Source organism: Macaca fascicularis, chromosome 9 (genome assembly GCF_037993035.2).
Source record: "Macaca fascicularis isolate 582-1 chromosome 9, T2T-MFA8v1.1".
Classification (NCBI taxonomy): domain Eukaryota; kingdom Metazoa; phylum Chordata; class Mammalia; order Primates; family Cercopithecidae; genus Macaca; species Macaca fascicularis.
In genome coordinates this window covers 19,972,420-19,993,907 of record NC_088383.1, presented here as the reverse complement: position 1 = coordinate 19,993,907, position 21,488 = coordinate 19,972,420, and the positions used below count along the sequence as shown (strand labels likewise).

The following is a 21,488-nucleotide window of genomic DNA, read 5'->3' as shown; positions in this document are numbered from 1 at the left end:
AGTTCCCTGGCTTTCCAGAGAACATTTTTTTATCATGGCTGTCTATGAGTTTAAGAGAAAAAGGCAAATCTTTGACAGCATAACTTTTCTCCACATGACCATCCCCTCATTTAACACTCACATCTACTACAGCTCTAACCAGCCAGAAAAGACTGCATAAAGCTCTTGAACAACAAAGTTTATATTGAATATTTTCTCTATAAACCTCTTGTACTTCCTTTAGCAGCCCAATATTACAGATATCACACGCAAACACATAATCACCATTATCATCATATATCTCCATTAATCTCTACACCATCCTCATTATAGCTTGTTTACATGATACTTAAATTCCCATGTTGTGCCTGCATTTATAAAAGTCAATGCATAATGTCTTTGAATCACATGTGTAACATAATCTTGTGACAAAGGGTTAATTATTAAAATGACGAAATAACATAAATAGCCCAATTTCATTTATAGTCTTAAATGTTTATGTTAGAGGACTTTTAAAAATACTTTTTCTCAGTTACTGGTTAAGTATTGGAATGAAATCCCAAGTTTGATGACAAAAAAAAGGAGACATATAAAATATGAAAGCAACAAAAACCATGAATCAAGGTTTGAGAGCTAAATCCAATAACTTTGGCAGTGAATTCCATCAACCTTGATCTTCAGGAAAGATAAGGAAGAATTTTCGGTTTCACTTTCCTCAACCATTGATGGGCAGCCTTGTACTTCCTCCATTTCCCATATTCTGAGAGATTAATGGACCTGAATGTGAGCAGGAGAGACATAAATCCTGTTGCATGCTACAGAGTAACCAATTGGTTCAAAGGAACTCAAAAAAGGAGAATTTTAACAGTGAGATAATATCAGTTCTCAAGAACGTTCAAAAAAAAATCAGGCTGTAGGAATGGATCATCATAACAAGATCCAAGGCTTGCAGCAAATGTTAAAATGTCAAAACTTATGGAAATATGAAAATGCACTAATTTCTGACAAAAAGCATAGTTTAATTCAGATAATACAGAGCAAATAGTAGTATTAGATACAAACCTCTTCAAGTTGATAATTTGACTATTTATTAAATTCTGTTTCCTTTGAATCATAAGTGTTGACTCATACCAATTTATTAAGCTAGCAAGCTCAACAGAACCAGGTAATATTTGCTAAAATAGTATCACTTAAATAATACCCTCAAATAGTAATCCCTTCTCATTACTAGCAAGTTGTACATGGATGCTACCATATCCACTTATGTCTGACTTCAGTGACAAAGGGCTATGTGAGTCACTTTAGGAGATGATAAAATATATAGTAAACCACAAGAGTACTGTCAATGAAAATGCCAGAATAGAGACCTCTGAAACTTTTGCCCCCACAAAATCAATTTTAAAACTGGCAAAAAAGTCAGATTCAACTTGTCTGGAACTCTGGAAATCAGCCAAGCTTTTTGGGAATTTGGAGGGCTTTTATTCAACAAATGGCTAAATCTCAGTTTTAAAAAATGGTGAGCTTTATGGGCTTTAACTTGCCCTAGTCTCATTGCCCACTCTCCAGTTTCACATTTAACTTTGAAAAATAGCAGCTTGCATTCCTGTGCAGCCTGGCAGCCACAAGAATGAGTAAAATGGTGCTAGACCTTTTTCAAAGCCTCATTCTCAAATAATTGTCATTAGTTGATCTGTCTTTTGGTTCCCTGAAAGACCACAATTAAAACGCCATCTGAAATTGACCATAATAATAGCTTGCTCAGTATAAAATGCTTTTTCTACATAAGGGGTTTGTTGAAAACAATTACCAGCAAGTGTTATAACTTCATAGTCACCTGAGGCAGTGTGTAACAGTTGGTGAAAATAACAAACTAATAGAATGAGACATTGATAGAGAATTTTAAAAGTTCCAACATATCCCTGCAAATCTAGCCAGACATGGGCATGTGTAGGGCTGTACACATGCTCTGGAAATACCTGAAAAGACCCTAAGCCCTAACATCTGGCTGATATTGAGGCTCTATGAAACCAGGAAATGGAAGCTAAGGCAGAGTTATCAGCTGCCTGGATGAGTATGGAAAGTGCACCCCAACATACACACAGAGTCCCTCAGCAAAACATAGAGATTTATTGGTCCCAGGCTGCTTTGGTCTGAATGTTTGTGCCCCTGCACACACACACATTCATATGTGGAAGCATAATCTTTGGAGATGAGACTTTTGGGATGTGAGTAGATCCTGAAGGTAGAGTCCTCAAGGATGGATTTAATTCATTTATACAAGAAGGACTAGAGAGTTGCCTTGCCCCTTCCACCATGTGAGAACTCAGCAGGATAGTACTGTCCTATGAACCAGGAAGTGGTCCCTCATCAGACACTTCAATCTGCCAGTGCCTTGATCTTGGACTTCCCAGCCTATAGAACTGTGAGAAATAAATTTCCATTGTTTATAATCTATGCGGTTTATGGCATTTTGTTCTAGCAGCCAAAATGGACTAAAACAGTGACATCTAAGAGACTCTCAGTAAAGTTACTAAATTAACAACAAAACAACTATAACTACAACAAACAGAAACAGAAGCAAATGTGTGGGAGTTTTTGGGAGACTGAGCATCTGATTTCCAGAGGTCCAAGAGTATATTGTTTTAAATGTCTAGGATTTTTTTTTTAAGTGAGAAATGCAAAGAAACAAGAAGATATCTCCCATGTAGAGAGAAAAAAAGAAAAGCAATCAATATACAATGTCTCTGAGAAAGGCCAGATTTCAGATTTGTTAGACAAAGACTTTAAATCAGTTATGTCAAATATTTTCAAAGAGCTAAGGAAACGATATATAAAGAACTACAGAAATCATAAGAATAATGTGTCATAAAATAGAGAATATTAATAAAGAGGTAGATATTATATAATCAATTATTATAATCATTATATAACTGATAAAAATCAATAATAATAACAGGTTATGGGCACAATATGTAATGATATAATTTGTGGCAATAACAGCATAAAGAAGAAGTGAGCAGAAGTATATAAGATCAAAATTTTTGTATATTATTAAAATTACACTGGCATTAATCCAACCTAAGTTTTCATAGATTAAAATGTTAAATGTAATCCCTAAGGCAACAACTAATAAAATAATTCAAAAATATATAGTAGAAAAAGAAAAGGATATTAATATAATACACTAGAAAATATCTATTTAACAAAATAAGGTAGTAATGGAGGAACAGAGTAATAAGAAAAAAACATAAGTCATATAGAAAACAAGTAGGAAAATGGCAAGAAACAACCTATCACCGTGATGATAGGTGTAAATCATAATTATATAATATGCAAATAGATTAAATTCTTAAATCGAAAGTAAGAAGTTGGCATATTGTATAAAAACATGATCTAACCACATGTTGTCTACAAGAGACACATTTTAGATTCAACCACAGAAAAAGGTTAGCAGTAAAAGGATATAAAAGACATACTATATAAACAATAACAAAAAGAAAGCTGAAATGGCTATATGAAATTCAGAAGAATGATTTTCTTTCTTTTCAGCTTTTAAGTTCTGGGGTACACGTGCAGGATGTGCAGGTTTGTAACCCAGGTAAACGGGTAAACGTGTGCCATGGTGGTTTGTTGCACAGATCAATCCCTCACCCAGATATTAAGCCCAGCATCCATTAGCTATTCTTCCTGATGCTCTACCTCCCTTCTCCCCTCCTGACAGGTCCCAGTGTCTGTTGTTCCCTGCCATGTGTCCATGTGTTCTCATCATTTAGTTCCCACTTATAAGTGAGAACATGTGGTATTTGGTTTTCTGTTCCAGCATCAGTTTGCTGAGGATAACAGTTTCCAGCTCTATCCGTGTCCCTGCAAAGGACATGATCTCATTCCTTTTTACGGCTGCATAAAATTCCATGGTGTATATGTACCACATTTTCTTTATCCATTCTATCACTGATGGGCATTTGGGTTGATTCCATGTCTTTGCTATTGTGAACAGTGCTCCAATGAACATATGCATGTATGTGTCTTTATAATAGAATCATTTATATTTATTTATACCCAGTATGTGCAGTAATGGGATTGCTGAATCAAATGGTACCCAGTAATGGGACTGTTGAATCAAATGGTATGTCTGGTTCTAGATCTTTGAGGAGTTGCCACACTGTCTTCCATAGTGGTTGAACTAATTTACATTCTCATCCACTATGTAAAGCATTCCTTTTTCTCTGCATCCTCGCTAGCATCTGTTGTTTCTTGACTTTTTAATAATCACCATTCTGACCGGTATGTGATGGCAATCTCATTGTGGTTTTGATTTGCATTTCTCTACTAATCAGTGATGTTGAGGTTTTTTTTCATATGTTTGTGGGCCACATGAATATTTTATTTTGAGAAATGTCTGTTCATGTCCTTTGCCCACATTTTAATGAGGTTGTTTTTTTCCTGAAAATTTGTTTAAGTTTCTAGTAGACTCTGGATATTAGATATTTGCTGGATGGATAAAGTGAAAACATTTTCTCCCATTCTGTAGGTTTTCTGTTCACACTGATGATAGTTTCTTTTGCTGTGCAGCAGCTCTTTAATTAGATCCTATTTGTCAATTTTTGCTTTTGGTGCTATTACTTTCAGTGCTTTCATCATGAAATCTCTGCTCGTGTCTATGCCATGAAAGTTATTGCCTGGATTTTCTTCTAGAATGTTTACAGTTTTGGGTTTTACATGTAAGTCTTTAGTCCATCTTGAGTTAATTTTTGTATAAGGTATAAGGAAGGGGTCCAGTTTCAATTTGTTGCATATGGATAGCCAGTTCTCCCAGCACCATTTGTTAAATAGGGAATCCTTTCCCCATAGCTTGTTTTTGCCAGGTTTGTCAAAGATCAGATGGTTGTAGATCTGTGGTCTTAATTCTGAGTTCTCCATTATGTGCCATTGGTCTATGTGTCTGTTTCTGTACCAGTACCATGCTCTTTGGGTTACTGTAGCCTTGCAGTATAGTTTGAAGTTGGGTAGCATGATGCCTCCAGTTTTGTGCTCTTTGTTTAGGACTATCTTGGCTATTTGACCTACTTTGGGTTATATACTAATTTTAAAATAGTTCCTTCTAATTTTGTGAAGAATGCCAATGGTAGTTTAATGGGAATAGCATTAAATCCATAAATTACTTTGGTCAGTATGGCCATTTTTACAATACTGAGTCCTCCTATCCATGAGCATGGAATGTTTTTCCATTTCTTTGTGTCCTCTCTGATTTCTTTGAGCAGTAGTTTGTAGTTCTCCTTGAAGAGTTCCTTCACTTCCCTTGTTAACTGTATTCCTCTGTGCTTTTTTCTCTTTGCGACAATTGTGAATGGAAGTTCATTCATAACTTGGCTATTTGCCAGACGTTAGGATATAGGATTGCTAGCAATTTTTGCACATGGATTTTGTATCTTGAGATTGCTGACATTGCTTATCAGCTTAAGGAGTTTTTGTGCTGAGAAAATGGAGTTTTCTAGATATAGAATCATGCCTGCTGCAAACAAAGATAATTTGAGTTCCTCTCTTCCTATCTGAATATGCTTTCTTTCTTTCTCTTGCCTGATTACCCTGGACAGAAGACAGAATTGTTATTAGAGACAAAACAGGGCATTTTATAATGACAAATGAGTCAACCAATCAAGAATATATAAAAACTATAAACATCTCTGCATGTAAAAACAGAGCCCTGAAATGTGTGAAGCAAAAGCTAAAATAATTGAAAAGTAGACCATTTTACAATAATAGTTGCAGACTCTAATACTCTACCTTCAAAAATAAATATATAGAACTATTAGATAAAAGATCAGCAAGAAAATAGAAAACTTGAGCAATTCTATAAACCAACTAGACCTAACAGATACATAAGGCACACTTACTCTATCCAACAACAAAAGAATATATATGATTCTAAAGCACACACAGAACATTCTCCAAGAAAGAGAATATTTTAGGTCATAAAACAAATCTCAATACATTTAAGAGCAGACAAGTCATACAAGTATGTTCTCCAGAAATAATAGAATGATTTAAATTAATAACAGAATTAAATTAGAAAAATTCACAAATACGTAGAATTAAATAACAGTCTCCTAAATAACCAATAGGCTAAAGAATAAATTGCAAGAGATGTTAGAAAATACTTTACATACATGAAAATAAAAATACAACATATAAAAATGGATGGGATGCTGTTATCTCAGTGCTTAGTAAGAAATATATAGGTATAAATGCCTAAATTTAAACAAGGAAAGATCTAAACATTAATAATAAGAAGCTAAAAGAAGAGCAAACTAAACCCAAAGCAAGCAGAGGAGGAAAATAATAAGTATTAGAGAAGAAATAAATAAAATAGGAAATAGAAAAACAACAAAAAAATTAAGAAACAAAAGTTCATGGAAATATCAATAAAACTGACAATCTTTTCACTAGATGAACCAAGAAAAAATAAAATTAAATACTCAATTTACTAAAATGAAGAGTGAACAAGGGTCAGAATTTCTAACCTTACATAAATAAAAACAATTACAAGGGAATACTATGAAAAATTTTATGCTACCAAATTAGATAACCTAGATGATGGGAAAATTTCTAGAAAGATACAAACTACCAAAACCAATTCAAGAAGAAATAAAAAATCCAAATAGACTCTAACAAGTAAAGAGAATAAATTGGTAATCAAAAATCTTTCCACAGATGCTCCAGCATGAAAGGCTTACTAGTAAATTATATGAAACATTTAAATGATTAACACTAATACTTCACCAACTCTTATAAAAAACAAAAGAGGAGGAAACACTTCCCAACTCATTCTATAAGGCCACTATTACCTTAATAAACCAAAACCAGACAAAGACATCACAAAAAAAGGAAACAACAGACCAACATATCTGATGAATATACATCGAGCAACACATTTAAAAAATTTTTCACCATGGTCAAGTGGAATTTATCCTAGGAATGCAAAATTGGTTCCACATATAAAAATCAATCAATACAGACACCATATTGATCAAGTAAAGAAAAACCACACGACCATGACAATAGATGCAAAAAAAGATATGACAAGGTCTTAACACTCTCTTATAATAAAAGAAACACTCAGCATACTAATAATAGAAGGAAACATGCTCTGCTTGATAAATGGCATATATAAAAAATTTACAGCTAATATCATACCTAATGGTAAAAGACTGAAAAAGATTCCCCTAATAGGAAAAAGACAAGGCTGTCTGTCACCACTTCTAGTCAACATTGCACTGGAGTTTCTCTCAGACAATTAGGCAAGGAAATAAAATAAAAAGCACCCAGAATGAAAACAAAAGTAAAATTATCTCTATTTGTAGATGACATGATCTTGTATATAGAAGATCCTGATAAACCACCAAAAAATAAATTAATTAAAAACTATTAGAGCTAATAAGTTGGTAAGTTTATAGGATATAAAATCAATACACAAAAACCAGTTTCATTTCTATACACTGGCAAGGAACAATATAAAATAAAATTAAGAAAAAATCTCATTTAATGTTGCCTCAAAAACAATAAAAGACTTAGGAATAACTGCAATAAATAAAAAGCAAGATTTGTACAACAAAAATTTAAAAAATACAATGTTGAAAGAAATCAAAGAAGACCTAAGTAAACAGAAAGACATGATGCATGATAGGTTGGAAGACTTAATATTGTTAAGATGACAATAGTTACCAAATTTATCTACCAATTCAATGCAATTCCTCTCAAAATTCCAACGACCATTTTTGCAGAAATTTGCAAATTAATACTAAAATACATATGGAAATGGAACAAACACAGAATAGGCAAAAAAATCCTGAAAGAAAATAACAAAATTATAGGACTTACTCGTCCCTAGTAATTTCCTTTCAAACTACAGTACACGGCTGCAGTAATCAAGAAGGTAGTGTGGTACTGGCATAAGTATAGGCAGAAAGATCAATGCAATCGCATTGAAAGTTCAAAAGTAAAACAGTACATCTATGAATTTTGACTGTGTTAAGATAATTCAGTGGGGAAAGTATAGAGTTTTCAATATATGGTGCTCAGACAACTGGATAGGTACATTCAAAAGTGGATACCTCATACCATATTAAAAATTAACTAAAGATGGATTAAAGACCTAAGTATAAGATATAAAGATATAAACTGTTAGAAGGAACTATAGGTATAAGTCTATGACCTTGGATTAGGCAATGGTCTCTTAGATACAACACCTAAAACAAGAGCAGTTATATAAAGAAGTAAATAAATAAAGAAGTAAGTACATAGATAGATGTACTATGAGAGAGAGATGGACGATGAGTAGACAGATAATTAAATTTGACTTTATCAAAATTACACATGCTAGGTCAGTAGGGGCAAGTGGCATTAATGGAAGATAGATCCTTAATTTTGGGCATGATCTAAAGGAAAACAATGAAAATAGGAGTAAGAATAAAAAAAATTAAACATATAAATGAAAAACTAGAGGAACTGGAACCATGTAAAAGAGAAAAAAGAAAACCCAGGGATTTTCCCATATATCATACCATTAATTAGTGTTTAAGGAGAATCCAGGTCTCTAGATGACTTTTAGAATTGTTCCTCTTTACCCAGTAAAAGGGAGATTTTACTCAGTGCAAACGTTCATTATTAGCAAGAATAGACAATCAAGAAAATATAAACCTTTCTTTCCCTAAAAATTTTGAAAATTAGTGTACTCATTTTATATTGCTTCCATAACAAATTACTACACACCCCGTGGCTTAAAACAACACAAATGTATTATATCACAGCTTCTATAGGTCAAAAGTCCAGGCATAGTGTGGCTTAGCTGGTTCTTTTCTTAGATGCACAAAAGGCTGAAACAGAAGTGTAGGTTGGCTGTGCTACCTTCTGAAGGCCCTGAGGATGAATATGCTTTCAAGTTCATTCAAGTGGCTGGCAGAATTCAATTCCATGCAGCCATAAGAATTCAATTCCACACAGCCTTAAGACTGAGATCCCTGCATCTTTGCTGGCTGTTAACCAGTGATTGTTCTCCAATTTTAGTGGCCCCTGTATTACTTTCTTGTGATCCTCTTTCTTCATTTCCAAAGCTAGCAATGCAGATCAAGTCCTCAAACTTCAAATCTCTCTAATCTTCCCTTCTGCCTCAGTTCTCCTGCCTTCCACTTCTGCTTTTAAGGGCTCATGTGATTACACTGAGACCACTTGAACAGTCCAAGATAATCTTGTGATTTTTGAGGTCAGTTGATTAGTAACCCATTTACGAAATCTCTTCACACAAGTGCCCAGATTAATGTTTGATTGAACAACTAGAGGATAGGAAATTGGGGTGGGGTGGGGAGGCGCAGATTTTATAATCTGCCTGCCACAATTACGTAGACAACAATTTAATTCTCTTTTTCCATTTGCAATATACCAAGGTATTGATCAAAATCTGTAAAGCTTAGCTAAAGTAGTTTGAGTCTCTGTAAGCTTCCTGGACTAATTCACTTGTAAGATACTTAAAAACAAATTACTGTTCATCATACTTCCCAGAGTTCATATGTAGGTAATTGACATCTATTGGGTAAATTCCAACCAATTTCATTAGTAAAGTATCATGATCACACTCATTTGACAGAATCTCATTCAAATGACCCTCAGATCATGGTTCAAAATACGCATCTTCTGAAATTTGTAATATTTTAATTTTAATATACTATTATGGGATTTTTATGTATTTCTGTTGAGCATGAATTTTTTTCAATTGTGTCTAAATTAATTTGAAGAATATATCATCTACAAATTCAACAAATAATCAAGCCACCTGCCTATAAAAATAAAAATTGCCAAATGAAAAGCAAATGATGCATAGAAAAATATATCTATTTTTCAATAGAGAAATTAGGGAATATATCATTTTTAGCTCTCATAGGAACTCTAAGATATTTGACAGCTTGACTATTAATATTATATTGCAAAATTTCATTGATATGGTATCAGTTAATTCAAATAAGTATCTAAGTTGTCAAGTATGACATATAACTCTGAATTTGAAATAAGTGGAAAAATAGAACAAATATATTATCCAATGCACAAAAGATGTCAAGATTGTTGAGGGACTATGAAAATCTCATATAGTTCACCCATTTCAAATTCATGTACACACACAAACAGACAGACATCAAGGACCTTGGCAATATTAACTTAACAATGAAAGCATTTGTGCAAGAAACTAAAGCTCTCTGGAAAATACTGCTTGAGGCAGAAGGAATCCTTAAGCACCAAATATGCATGTCCTTGAAATTCCTTACACTATTCCTCAACCACTGCTATTATATCCATCAATGTCCCTCATTTCTGCTGCCTGGTTGGACAGTGGCAGAATACGACTGTCAACTGTGAAGCAGTTTGGGTATAGGAGGAAAAAGAAGGCAAGGAAACAGTTCAGGTGAGCAAAATCAGTAACCTGTGGATGACATAATTCTTGACATTCACAACATACACTTTGAGCCTATCTTCTTTATTTCCAGTCATTTCTAGTCATAGTAGACTTCTATGTCATCGCCTGAGCACAGCAACTATCTCCACCTCGTCCTTACGTGGTTCTTTCCATTTGAAATATCATTTCTCTCATCTCTCCATCCATTGAACTACTACTCATGTTTCAACTATTTTCTCAAATGCTCTTTTGCTTTCTGGAGTCAGAATTTGTCTCTAGTCTCAGAGAAATTTATTCAAACCCATATTTTGTACCTTGTTCTTTCTCCCAATAAGTAATTGTTTTATTCCCAAACATGTATCTCAAAGACATCACAAACACCTTGATATATAGCCTGTAACTTAATACAGGTTGAGTATTTCTTACCTAAAATGCTTGGGACCAGAAGTGTTTTGGATTTCAGATTTTTTCAGATTTGGGGATATTTGCACATACATTACAGATGGGATACAAGTCTAAACATAAAATTCATTTATGTTTAATGTACACCTTATTCACATAACCTGAAGGTAATTTTGTACAATGTTTTAAAATAATTTTGTGCAAAAAACAAAGTCTCTGCACATTAAACCATCAGTAACCAAAGGCGTCAGGTACAGAATTTTCCACTTGTGGCATCATATTGGCACTCGAAAAGTTTCCAATTTGGGAGCATTTTGGATTTCAGATTTTTGGATAAGGGATGATAAACCTGTAGTCCTTATTATCTTAACAACATTATCATGATGTCTTACACTGGAATTAATAAAAGCTTTTGCATTGAAATTAACAATAATAATCAGCATATATAAATCTAACAACATAAATATACATATGTAATAAATTTTTATTTTAATAATTTTACCTTTAAAATAACACAACTACCATACTAAAAATGGGGTAAGAGGTCTGGTGTGGTAGGTCACGCCTGTAATTCCAGCACTTTGGGAGGCCAAAGTGGGCAGATCACTTGAGGTCTGGAGTTCAAGACCAGTCTGGCCAAAATGGTGAAACCCCATCTCTAATAAAAATACAAGGATTAGCCGGGCATGGTGGCACATGCCTATAATCCCAGCTACTCAAGAGACTGAGGCAGGAGAATGGCTTGAATCCGGGAGGGGGAAGTTGCAGTGAGACGAGAGCATGCCACTGCACTCCAGTCTGAGTGACAGAGTAAGACTCTGTTTAAAAAAAAAAAAAAACAGGGTAAACGAAAAAAAGACACTGTAATTCCATTTCGTTAACACATCTTGTTTGTACTCTCAGTACAAGTAAGCACTAAACATATTTATTTTAAAGAAAGAGGACTGACTACTATAACAAAATTTCCCCCTTAATCGAAAGTTCAGATACATGTTTAAATAATAGCATAATAAAGCTGATTCTGATACAGAAACAAAGTTTGCTTCACTTATGTTTGTTATAAATGTGAACACTGGGCACTAAAATTAAGATTATAATGTATCTGTGTTCTTAGAGGAAGAATTATATTCTTTATTCATTTATGTCCAATATTGAATAGTGTCAGACATAAAATGCTCAATTAATGTTTATTGTGAACAGACCCAGGGGCAGCAAACTATAACCCACAGACAAATCCATCTGCCACCTAATTTTGCATATCCTACAGTTAAGAAGCATTTTTACATGTTTAAATCATTGAAAAATTCAAAAAAAATATTTTAAACATGTAAAAATGATATTAATTATACATTTCCATGTTCATAAACAAAAGGTTAACATAACACAGCCATGCTTAATCTTTATGTATTGTGTATGTATGACTATTTTTATAGAGTAGATGGCAGAGTCGAGTTTTTGGGATATGGACCATATGGCCCAAAAAGTCAAAAATATTTACTATCAGCCCTTTCAATGAAAAGCGTGCAGATGCCTGGAATAGATGAGCTGTTCAATGGAAATTTCTCAGATTACAAACAACATAGATGCTCCCAAACAACATCTGCAAAGCACATACATTGTATCCTTGTCACATTGTGAGCTTTTAAATGCGTACGTGCAGACAAGAAAACAGTTGCTAGTTGCTTTTTTCTAACTCTTAATATATAATCATAAGTACGTGTAAATGGTTTATGTCTCTATCACCAGATTGCAAGTTCACCAGGGACAAGAGCTGAATTCTTGTTCACTTTTATATCTTCAGGTCCTGGAAGAGCATGTGGAGCAATGCAGATGTTCAGTAAAGAGTTTTCAAAGTAAATATAGAAAGGAATGAAAGGACATTAAATTTTCACTGATTTAAAAATAAACAGATATTCAGACCATAAAGGCTGCAGAAACATAATCTAGAGAGTGAGAATGTGGGATTCTTGTCTCCCTGTTTGGTCTTTTACAATTTCTTCTTAATAAAAGAACCCAACTCAACCTGTATGTAGCAGAGCCTACATATTACTTAGGAGTGGATTATGGCTAAGTTTCCCTTCAGAAAGGGCAACATAGAGCAGCTTAGGGGATGCTGGTGTTCACTCAGTTGGGAAACTCAGGGATTGACATAATGACTATGGTAGAAAAACAAGAAAAATCTATAAGCTGGGACACAAGAGTACTTTGAGATAAAGAGAGGAGGCATTATTTTTAAGGGATAGGTAACTTAGGTGAAGGGATCACAGCAAATTCCATTCTGTCAGGCTTTGGCATAGGGTCCGGTTGCAGCTGCAGGTGGAGTGCAAGGCTAAAACTCTGAGAGAAGGGCTGCTCTCTCCTTGGCCTGAGGAACTAGGAAGGGAAACCTGGAATAGCCAGGTATGACCAAAAAAAGAGAAATTTTATAAAGAAGAGAGCCAGAAAAAAATAATAAAAAGAGTGCCCCAATGTTCTATGAATAATCTCTGTCCAAGTCTCTGGCCAAAATGGAAACCTGTATGTGCAGGGAGCCCTTCTAGCAGCTAAGCCTAGAGGAATTGAATTGATATTTGGACTGCTGCCCAGAGCAGAAAAAAGTTTGTCATTTGAGGCTAGACCTGGTGACTCATGCCTGTAATCCCAGCACTTGGGGATGCTGAGGCAGGATCACCTGAGGTCAGGAGTTCAAGACCAGCCTGGTCAACATGGAGAACCTCATCTCTACTGAAAGTATAAAAATTAGCCAGGAGTGGTGGCGCATGCCTGTAATCCCAGCTACTCGGGAGACTGATGCAGGAGAATTGCTTGAACCTGAGAGGCAGAGGCTGTAGTGAGCTGAGATCATGCCACTGAACTCCAGCTTGGGCAACAGAGCAAGACTCTGTCTCCAAAAAAAAAAAGAAAAAAAAATAGTTTGTCATTTGAGTCTATGCAACTTAATCACTTGCTTAAACAAATTATCACCATGCCTCAAAAAAAATACAACACATCCCAGAGCCTCCATTCACACATGCAGGATAAAACTCAAAATTATATGACAAAGAACTAGGATGACATAATCACACATGGGAAAATGTAATCAGCAGCAGGTAAATCTGAGATGATGCACACAAGGATTTTAAAACTTCCAACATAATTATGCATAATGAAGTAAGGGAAAATATTCTTATCATGAATGAAAAGGTAACGGAGAAATTTTTATTTTAACTAAAACAACCAATTAAAAATTTTGGAACTGAAAAACAGAGTGCAGGCAATCCCTGACTTATAATGGTTCCACTTAAGATTTTTCTGCTTTATGATGGTGCAAAAGTGATATATATTCGGAGGGACATAACCACTCTATTTTCACTTTCAGTACAATATGCAATAAATTACATGAGGTATTCAATATTTACTGTGAAATAGGCTTTGTGTTAGATGATTTGACCCAACTATAGGCTAACGTATATGTTCTCGGCAAGTTTAAGGTAGGCTAGGCTTAGCTATGATTCTCAGCAGGTTAGGTATATTAAATGCATTTTCAATTTATGATGGATTTATTGAGATATAACCCTATTATAATTTGAGAAGCATCTGTAGTTGATTTCTTTTTTAATCACTGCATAGGATTATCAGTAGAATGAAGATAACAAAGGAAAAAAATCACAGAACTTGAGGACGTATCAATTGCAATTATGCACTCTGAAAAACAGAAAACAAAATCAAAATATATGGTGAAGCCTCATCTAACAGCCTCTTAGACTTACAGATGATTGTAATACAAAAAGGAAATGAAAGAGAGAATGGGTCAGAGCTATTTGAATAAACAAGAGCAAAATACTTTTCAAAATTGGCCGATAGCATACATTTCAGATTCAAGAAGCTTAGTTAACATAAGTATGATAAAATTTAAAATGCTTATGCTGAAATCCAACAATAAAGACCAAATTTTGAAAGCATCAAAACAACAGATATATTACACACAGAAAAAAATGAAATTGTGGATATCACATTAGAAACTAGGTGAAGACAACAAAATAATGCCTTTAAAGTACTAAAAGAAAAAAAAGACCATGAAAAATTATATATTCAGCAGGAATACATTTCAAGAATGACGGCAAAATAAAAACATTTTGAGGAGGAAAAACTAATATAATTTATCCTTAACAGAACTGCACTACAAGAAATACTAAAGGAGTTTCTTCAAGCTGCAGAGAAATGATACCAGAAACAAATTCAGATAGTTAGAAGAAATAAAGACTGCTGCAAATAATAAATATGATAAAAGAATATCTTCTTCTTCATTCATTTTAATGCTGTCTAAAGCAATATTATAACATTGATTTGTAGGGTTTATAATATGTAGAGATTATAGACACAATATATGTGAACACTGTAGAACAAAATAAAAATATCAGATGCTATTTCATAGTGTACATGTTTCATAATATATGAATTTTAGATCTAACAATGGATCAGAATAACAAAAGCTCTAATATCCTCATTTAAAACTGATTGTAAATGCCCAAATTAGAAAATAATAATTTGTGGCATAATGGGAAATATTTTTTCAAATAAATTGTTTTTTAATCTTTGATAGACTTAAAGTGAATTATACATTAAAAAACCCTTTATCATCTTTAATATCAGCTGAGCTTCAGAATTACTTAAAACTTTCATATTTGTATTCCCATCTTTAAAAGTAGTTTTACCATCCTTACAAAGATGTATTTGATTTTGTTGTAGTACAACTATTTTATCTAAATGCAATGTTACATTGTTTTAAAAATTAGTACTACATTTTAACCATTCTTTCCCTGAGCTTTACTAGATTTCAAATATCGACAACAGTGATGTTTTTAATGTTCTAATCGATTCTCAAACTTGCCACTCAAGGCATTGATTACATAATGAAAAATATAAATTTGGAGCACTGGCAAATCATTTCAAGAGTAAGTTAATCAAAAATTTGGTTAATACTTATGAAATAAGAATTTTTGAGTAAAGACAGGATTCAGACCATTTTTCTATAAATATTTTCCAACAGCTAATATCTACAGCCAGAACACTTGCTTACTTAAAATTATTGCTAGAGAATACTTACATGTTAACATTTAATTGTATTAGTAAGAGATGCATGACTATTACCAAAGTTACCAGCCTTCAATTAGTTATGCAGGCAATATTTTGTCTCTTTTTCCTATGTAGCTTGCATTATTATTATCTTTGTTTTACAGATGAGGAAACTGAGACTACAAAACTAGCGGAATGGCAAGGGTGGAATTCAAACCCATCTAGTCTGATTCCAGAGATTTTAAGTCAACCCAGATGATATCGTTCTATGGCATCTGCCTATACAACACCTCAGTTTTGATGTGGATTGCCCCCATTTTATCTCTTGACTAGGCAATCAAAAATATGCATGAAAAAAAAAATGAGGGAAAATGGCAGACAGGAAAGAGAGAGAGAAGAAAATTGGGAAGCACAGTGTCTTCTGAAGTTATTTAACTCCGCAGTAAGGAGGCAAGCAAGAGGCATTCAGTAAGAGCCATCAACAAACAAAAGCCTAGAGTAAATAAATATGTGCTGTGAAAAACCTTTTGAGTAAAAGAAAGAAACAGAGGAGAGGTACTAAAGGAGAGACATATGGAATCAGCCATCTGTAAGACTGCAATGGCCGTTAGGTTGGGAGCAAGATTCACTATCACCATCTAACATAACTAAATCTGTAATAAAAGTTTCCTATGTTGCAGTTAGTGCTTGTTACTATTTGTGAGGCTGGTCCCTTTTTGGTAATAAAACTGGCTGATTCCTAAAAATTGTTAGGAATTCTAAACAAAAATAATTTTTGACATTAAAGCCAAACAAATTAAGAAACTCCATCTTATCAATGTAGAGGTAAAATTAGCAACACCAAAATTATTCAGAAATGGACTAAACATCTACTTTTTTGAGTTCTGGGTTTTCTATAATAAGCTCTATCCACAATTTCTCATGTAGTTCTTAACCATCCTAAAAATTTAGCATCATTATTTCCTCTCTTAAAGTTGTGAAAAATAAGGTTCAAAAATTAATTTAAGATTTTACAGCTAGGGAAGGACAGACCAGGGAGTCTAATCCACATGTGTAATAGTTATGAAAACTCTGCCAAACTAACATCAAATGCCTGAATATTTGCTTGTTTCAAATTACCTCTAGGGTAATAACCATATTTTAACATTAATTGAATTTATTTGAGGGAAGTATCACTTATAAAAATAACTAGCTTTTAGTTGTGCCAGGAAATGTGTTCCTTCTTTTCCTAGCATGTGTAAAGCCATCAGATGAGGGCAGGCATGGAGTCCATTTTTGCTCTCTAGTACATCTTAAACACCCAGTACCTGATGTTGAATGAATGGAGTTCATTAGTTAATAAATGAAAAAGTTTCTGGCTCACTCCAGAGCTACGTCAAAGTCTACAGAGCAGTTCAGCAGAGCTTTCCAGTCAACTTGATTTAACAAGTGGTACTAGACAGAGCTGAAACCAGTCCAGCCAAAATAAAAGAAATTTGTCAAATTAAGCTGTGTATATTGTCCCAAAGCTAAAATCAGTACAGCCAAAATAAAAGACATTTGACTGTCTAATTAATCTAGGTATATTTTCCCATTTACATTTTACAATTTCCATAAAGAGTAAGAAAAACTGGAAAATTCCAGTTATCTAAATAGGCCCATTGGAATCCCAGGAACCCAATTGTGAGAATCCGATGTGACATTTTAAAATCATAAATATTTCGAAACTGGTTAAAGAATGTATAAAATTGGGCATTTTAACTACTAATATGTAGTTAGATTCTACTTCCCTAATTAAATATTTGGGGGGAAAGGAAGAAACAGAGGTGGAAAAGAATGAAGAAGGAAGGGAGGGAAGGAAGGAAAGGAGGAAGGGAGAGAGGTGAGAAAATAAATTTAAAGCATTTACCAGACACATCACCATTGTGATCATAAAACGGAGGTGATAGACTGGTCATCCCATTTCTCTTTGTCCAATGAGGTTGCAGACTCTGATCTTCAGTCATGTTACAGAGACCATCCTCAAAATCACATCTTTCATAATTCAAGCCTAATGAGAGAGAAGAGAAACTGGTTTTCACAACTGTGTTTAGCTTTTTAAAAAATAAGACAATAGCAGAAAAATAAAGTTTAGCAACAAATGACAAATGTAAGTTAACATAAGAATTATTCCTTACAAATCTAAGTCTACTTTATTAATGCAAAGCTTTTCATGCATCCAATATTCTAGTAAGTTACCGCAACAAAAAACAGTGTGTTCAAATAGAAAGAATGCCACACGACACAGGGTCAGAAGACTGAGGATCTAATCCTGATTTTGATTCTTACTGAGTGTCTTAGCTTAACTATTCAAACATAGCAAGCCATTCCTTTATTTGCAAAATCAGAACAATAATATCCTGTCCTGTGTCTCTCAAGCAATTGCTATGAAGATCTATAATACAATACAAATAAAAATGCAGTTGGCCCTCCATGTCTATGAATTCCTCATCTGTGGATTCAATCAATGGCAGATCAAAAATATTCAGGAAAAAAATGCATCTGTACTGAACACATACAGATTTTTTCTTGTTATTTCCTAAAGAATACAGTATATCAACTATTTACATAGTGTTAATATTTACATTGTCTGAGGTATTATAAATTGTCTAGAGACGATTTCAAGTATACAGGAAGATATGCATAGGTTATATGCAAATACTACATCATTTTATATCACAGACTTGCTATCCATGGAGAGCAAGAGACCATTGGACTTTATAACTCTTAGGTACCATAACATATATGGAATTATTATTAAGGTTACATCTTAAAACTCAACTTCCATCTTCATGCCATGCAGGCATATCAGAATTTCAGGTTTTGGCAGATCAAATCACAGAGACCCCGCTGATGAAAACTCAACCATTAGTGGCCGAGACATACTCCTGAAATTACGTACAGCACCTCATCATTGAATCTCAGTGTTTGAGGAAAGTTTAGTGTTTTAAATCACAACAAAGACATTTCTGACTCTTTCTCTGGGTGATCTAAGAGGCTAGGGAGAAACAGAAGAATTCAAGCATGTGGTTGTTCCCAATACCTACCCATGTAGGGCTTTATTCTATTATCCAACGTCTAAGAAAGTCACATTCTAAAAATAGATGATCTCAACCACAAATGGCCCCTCCCCAGGTTGTGGTCCTCAGCAACTGTAAAGATGGTCCTTTTGAGGTAGGAGAATAGCAGGACTTGTTTTATGGTCTCAACCCTGCTGACCAAAATAGGATCTGGTCGAGTCAGGATAAAGTGAAGAAGCTGGCAGAAACCAGCAGATGGCTACAGAAACAATCCCGAGCTGCTCTCATTGCTCACTAGCATAAGACACTCCTACCAGTGCCATGACAGTTTGCAAATGCCATGGCAATGACCCAAAGTTACCACTCCCTTTCTAGAGTTTTTTTTTTTTTTTTTTTTGAGGCAGAGTCTCGCACTGTCGCCCAGGCTGGAGTGCAGTGGCGCGATCTCGGCTCACTGCAAGCTCCGCCTCCTGGATTCATGCCATTCTCCTCCCTCAGTCTCCCGAGTAGCTGGGACTACAGGCTCCCACCACCACGCCCGGCTAATTTTTTGTATTTTTAGTAGAGACGGGATTTCACCATGTTAGCCAGGATGGTCTCAATCTCCTGACCTCGTGATCCACCCACCTCGGCCTCCCAAAGTGCTGGGATTACAGGCTTGAGCCACCGCGCCCGGCCTCTAGAGATTTCTAAGTAGCCTGCCCCTCAATTTGCATTAACCTACTCCTTGATTTGCATGTATGTAACAATGGGTATAACTACAGTTGCCAACACCCCACAAGCATGGCTCCAGGTGTACTACCTATGAGTTAGCCCTACTCCACATGAAGCAACTACAATTCAATAAAAGACTGATGTTTACCACCACCAGCTTATCTGTGAATTTTTTTTTTTTTTTTTTTTTTTTTTTTTTTGAGATGAAGTCTCATTCTGTCACCCAGGCTAGAGTGCAGTGGTAAAATCTCAGCTCGCTGCGACCTCCACCTCCTGGGTTCAAGTGATTCTCCTACCTCAGCCTCCAGAGTAGCTGGGATTACAGGTATGTGCTACAATGCCCAGCTAATTTTCTTTTGTTTTGTTTTTGTATTTTTAGTAGAGATGAGGTTTCACCACGTTGGCCAACCTGGTCTCCAACTCCTGACTTCAAGTGTTCCACCCATCTGGGCCTCCCAAAGTGCTGGGATTCCAGGCATGAGTCACCATGCCTGGCCTGAATTTTTTTTTTTAATTTTCACAATTCACGTGTAATACTCTTGTTGTAGCCAATATATGTTATATAATGATTTGTTTTCCTTTCCCCTTCTTTTAACCTTTAGTGTAGAATAACATATTCCACAGTAGTAAAAAGGAGCAAAGGATATTCTCCTAATTTCTTTAATGCTCTTTTCAGCTTGATTCAGAGTTGCCTAACAAAACAGCTGTGTAAAGTTATAAGATTACTACAGTGAGCTTGGAGAAAGTAGAAAGAACAAACTTTAAAAAACAGTGGAGATTTTATACTTCCTGTTCCATCACCAGAGCCACTTGGCTTTGAGATTTCAACAGTCTTTTTTTTTTTTTTCATTACTTGAACAAAACTGTTGCAGAACGTGGCTTTGAATTGCTTTGAACTTGAACTCTGCATCTGCACAGAAGCAGGCCTTGAGCATGATTTTAATAATTGTTGAACAATTAACTATATATCCAAAGCACTGCCCTATGACTCTGAAACTTCTTTAAGTGAATTCTTTCCTGAGTGAATCCAAGAACCCTCCCAGCCTAAGCCCTAATTTCAGCACTCACCTGCATATCTGCATCACTCTGACAAGTTCCTTCACTTCCTGACTAGTTGCACTAGCTGTAGCTGGAGCAAATATGCTGGTTAATAGTTAAATAGTGCTTGGCAACCCAGTCAAAAGAACATAATTTTCATTTCATCCTATCACAAAACAATTACCTCAATAAAGTGCAGCAATGAGGAATCTTATTATTACAGAATACCACTGGCTGGCAAAATATTTCAAAATAAGGGACCTAGGAGCAAAATCCACAAAACAGGCCACTGGTAATGAGGCTTGTATGTCTGTGGTTTCAGCATCTGTGGATTCAGCCAATCACATGCCATGAAGCCTGCTTCCTCGCCATGGCCTATTTCATTAATTTTACTCCTAGATCCCTTATTTTTAAAAAATTTGCCCACCAGCTGTATTGTATAATAATAAGAAGAATCCTCATTGCTACAATTTATTGAGGTAATTATTCTGTGCTGAGATTCCACTTGAAGTAACTTATTTCTTATGAAACAAGAAGAAAGCCTCATGAAGCAAGCCTGTTCTTCCATTTTATTTTTTTTTTTTAATTTTTTTTTTTTTTTTTTTTTTTTTTTTTTTTTTTTTTTTTGACACAGAGTCTGGCTCTGCCGCCCAGGCTGGAGTGCAGTGGCCGGATCTCAGCTCACTGCAAGCTCCGCCTCCCGGGTTCACACCATTCTCCTGCCTCAGCCTCCCGAGTAGCTGGGACTACAGGCGCCCGCCACCGCGCCCGGCTAGTTTTTTGTATTTTTTAGTAGAGACGGGGTTTCACCGTGTTAGCCA

The 21,488-nt window shown here is 34.9% G+C and overlaps 1 protein-coding gene across 1 annotated transcript in view; it reads right to left on the bottom strand.

Moving 5' to 3' along the window:
• The window catches only part of MALRD1 (MAM and LDL receptor class A domain containing 1), a 673,535-nt gene that overhangs the window by 636,012 nt on the left and 16,035 nt on the right, over positions 1-21,488 (bottom strand). Inside the window, exon 3 of the mRNA XM_074000837.1 lies at positions 17,766-17,906. Coding sequence (XP_073856938.1) covers positions 17,766-17,906 — 141 coding nt within the window. The remainder of the gene's footprint in view (positions 1-17,765; positions 17,907-21,488) is intronic.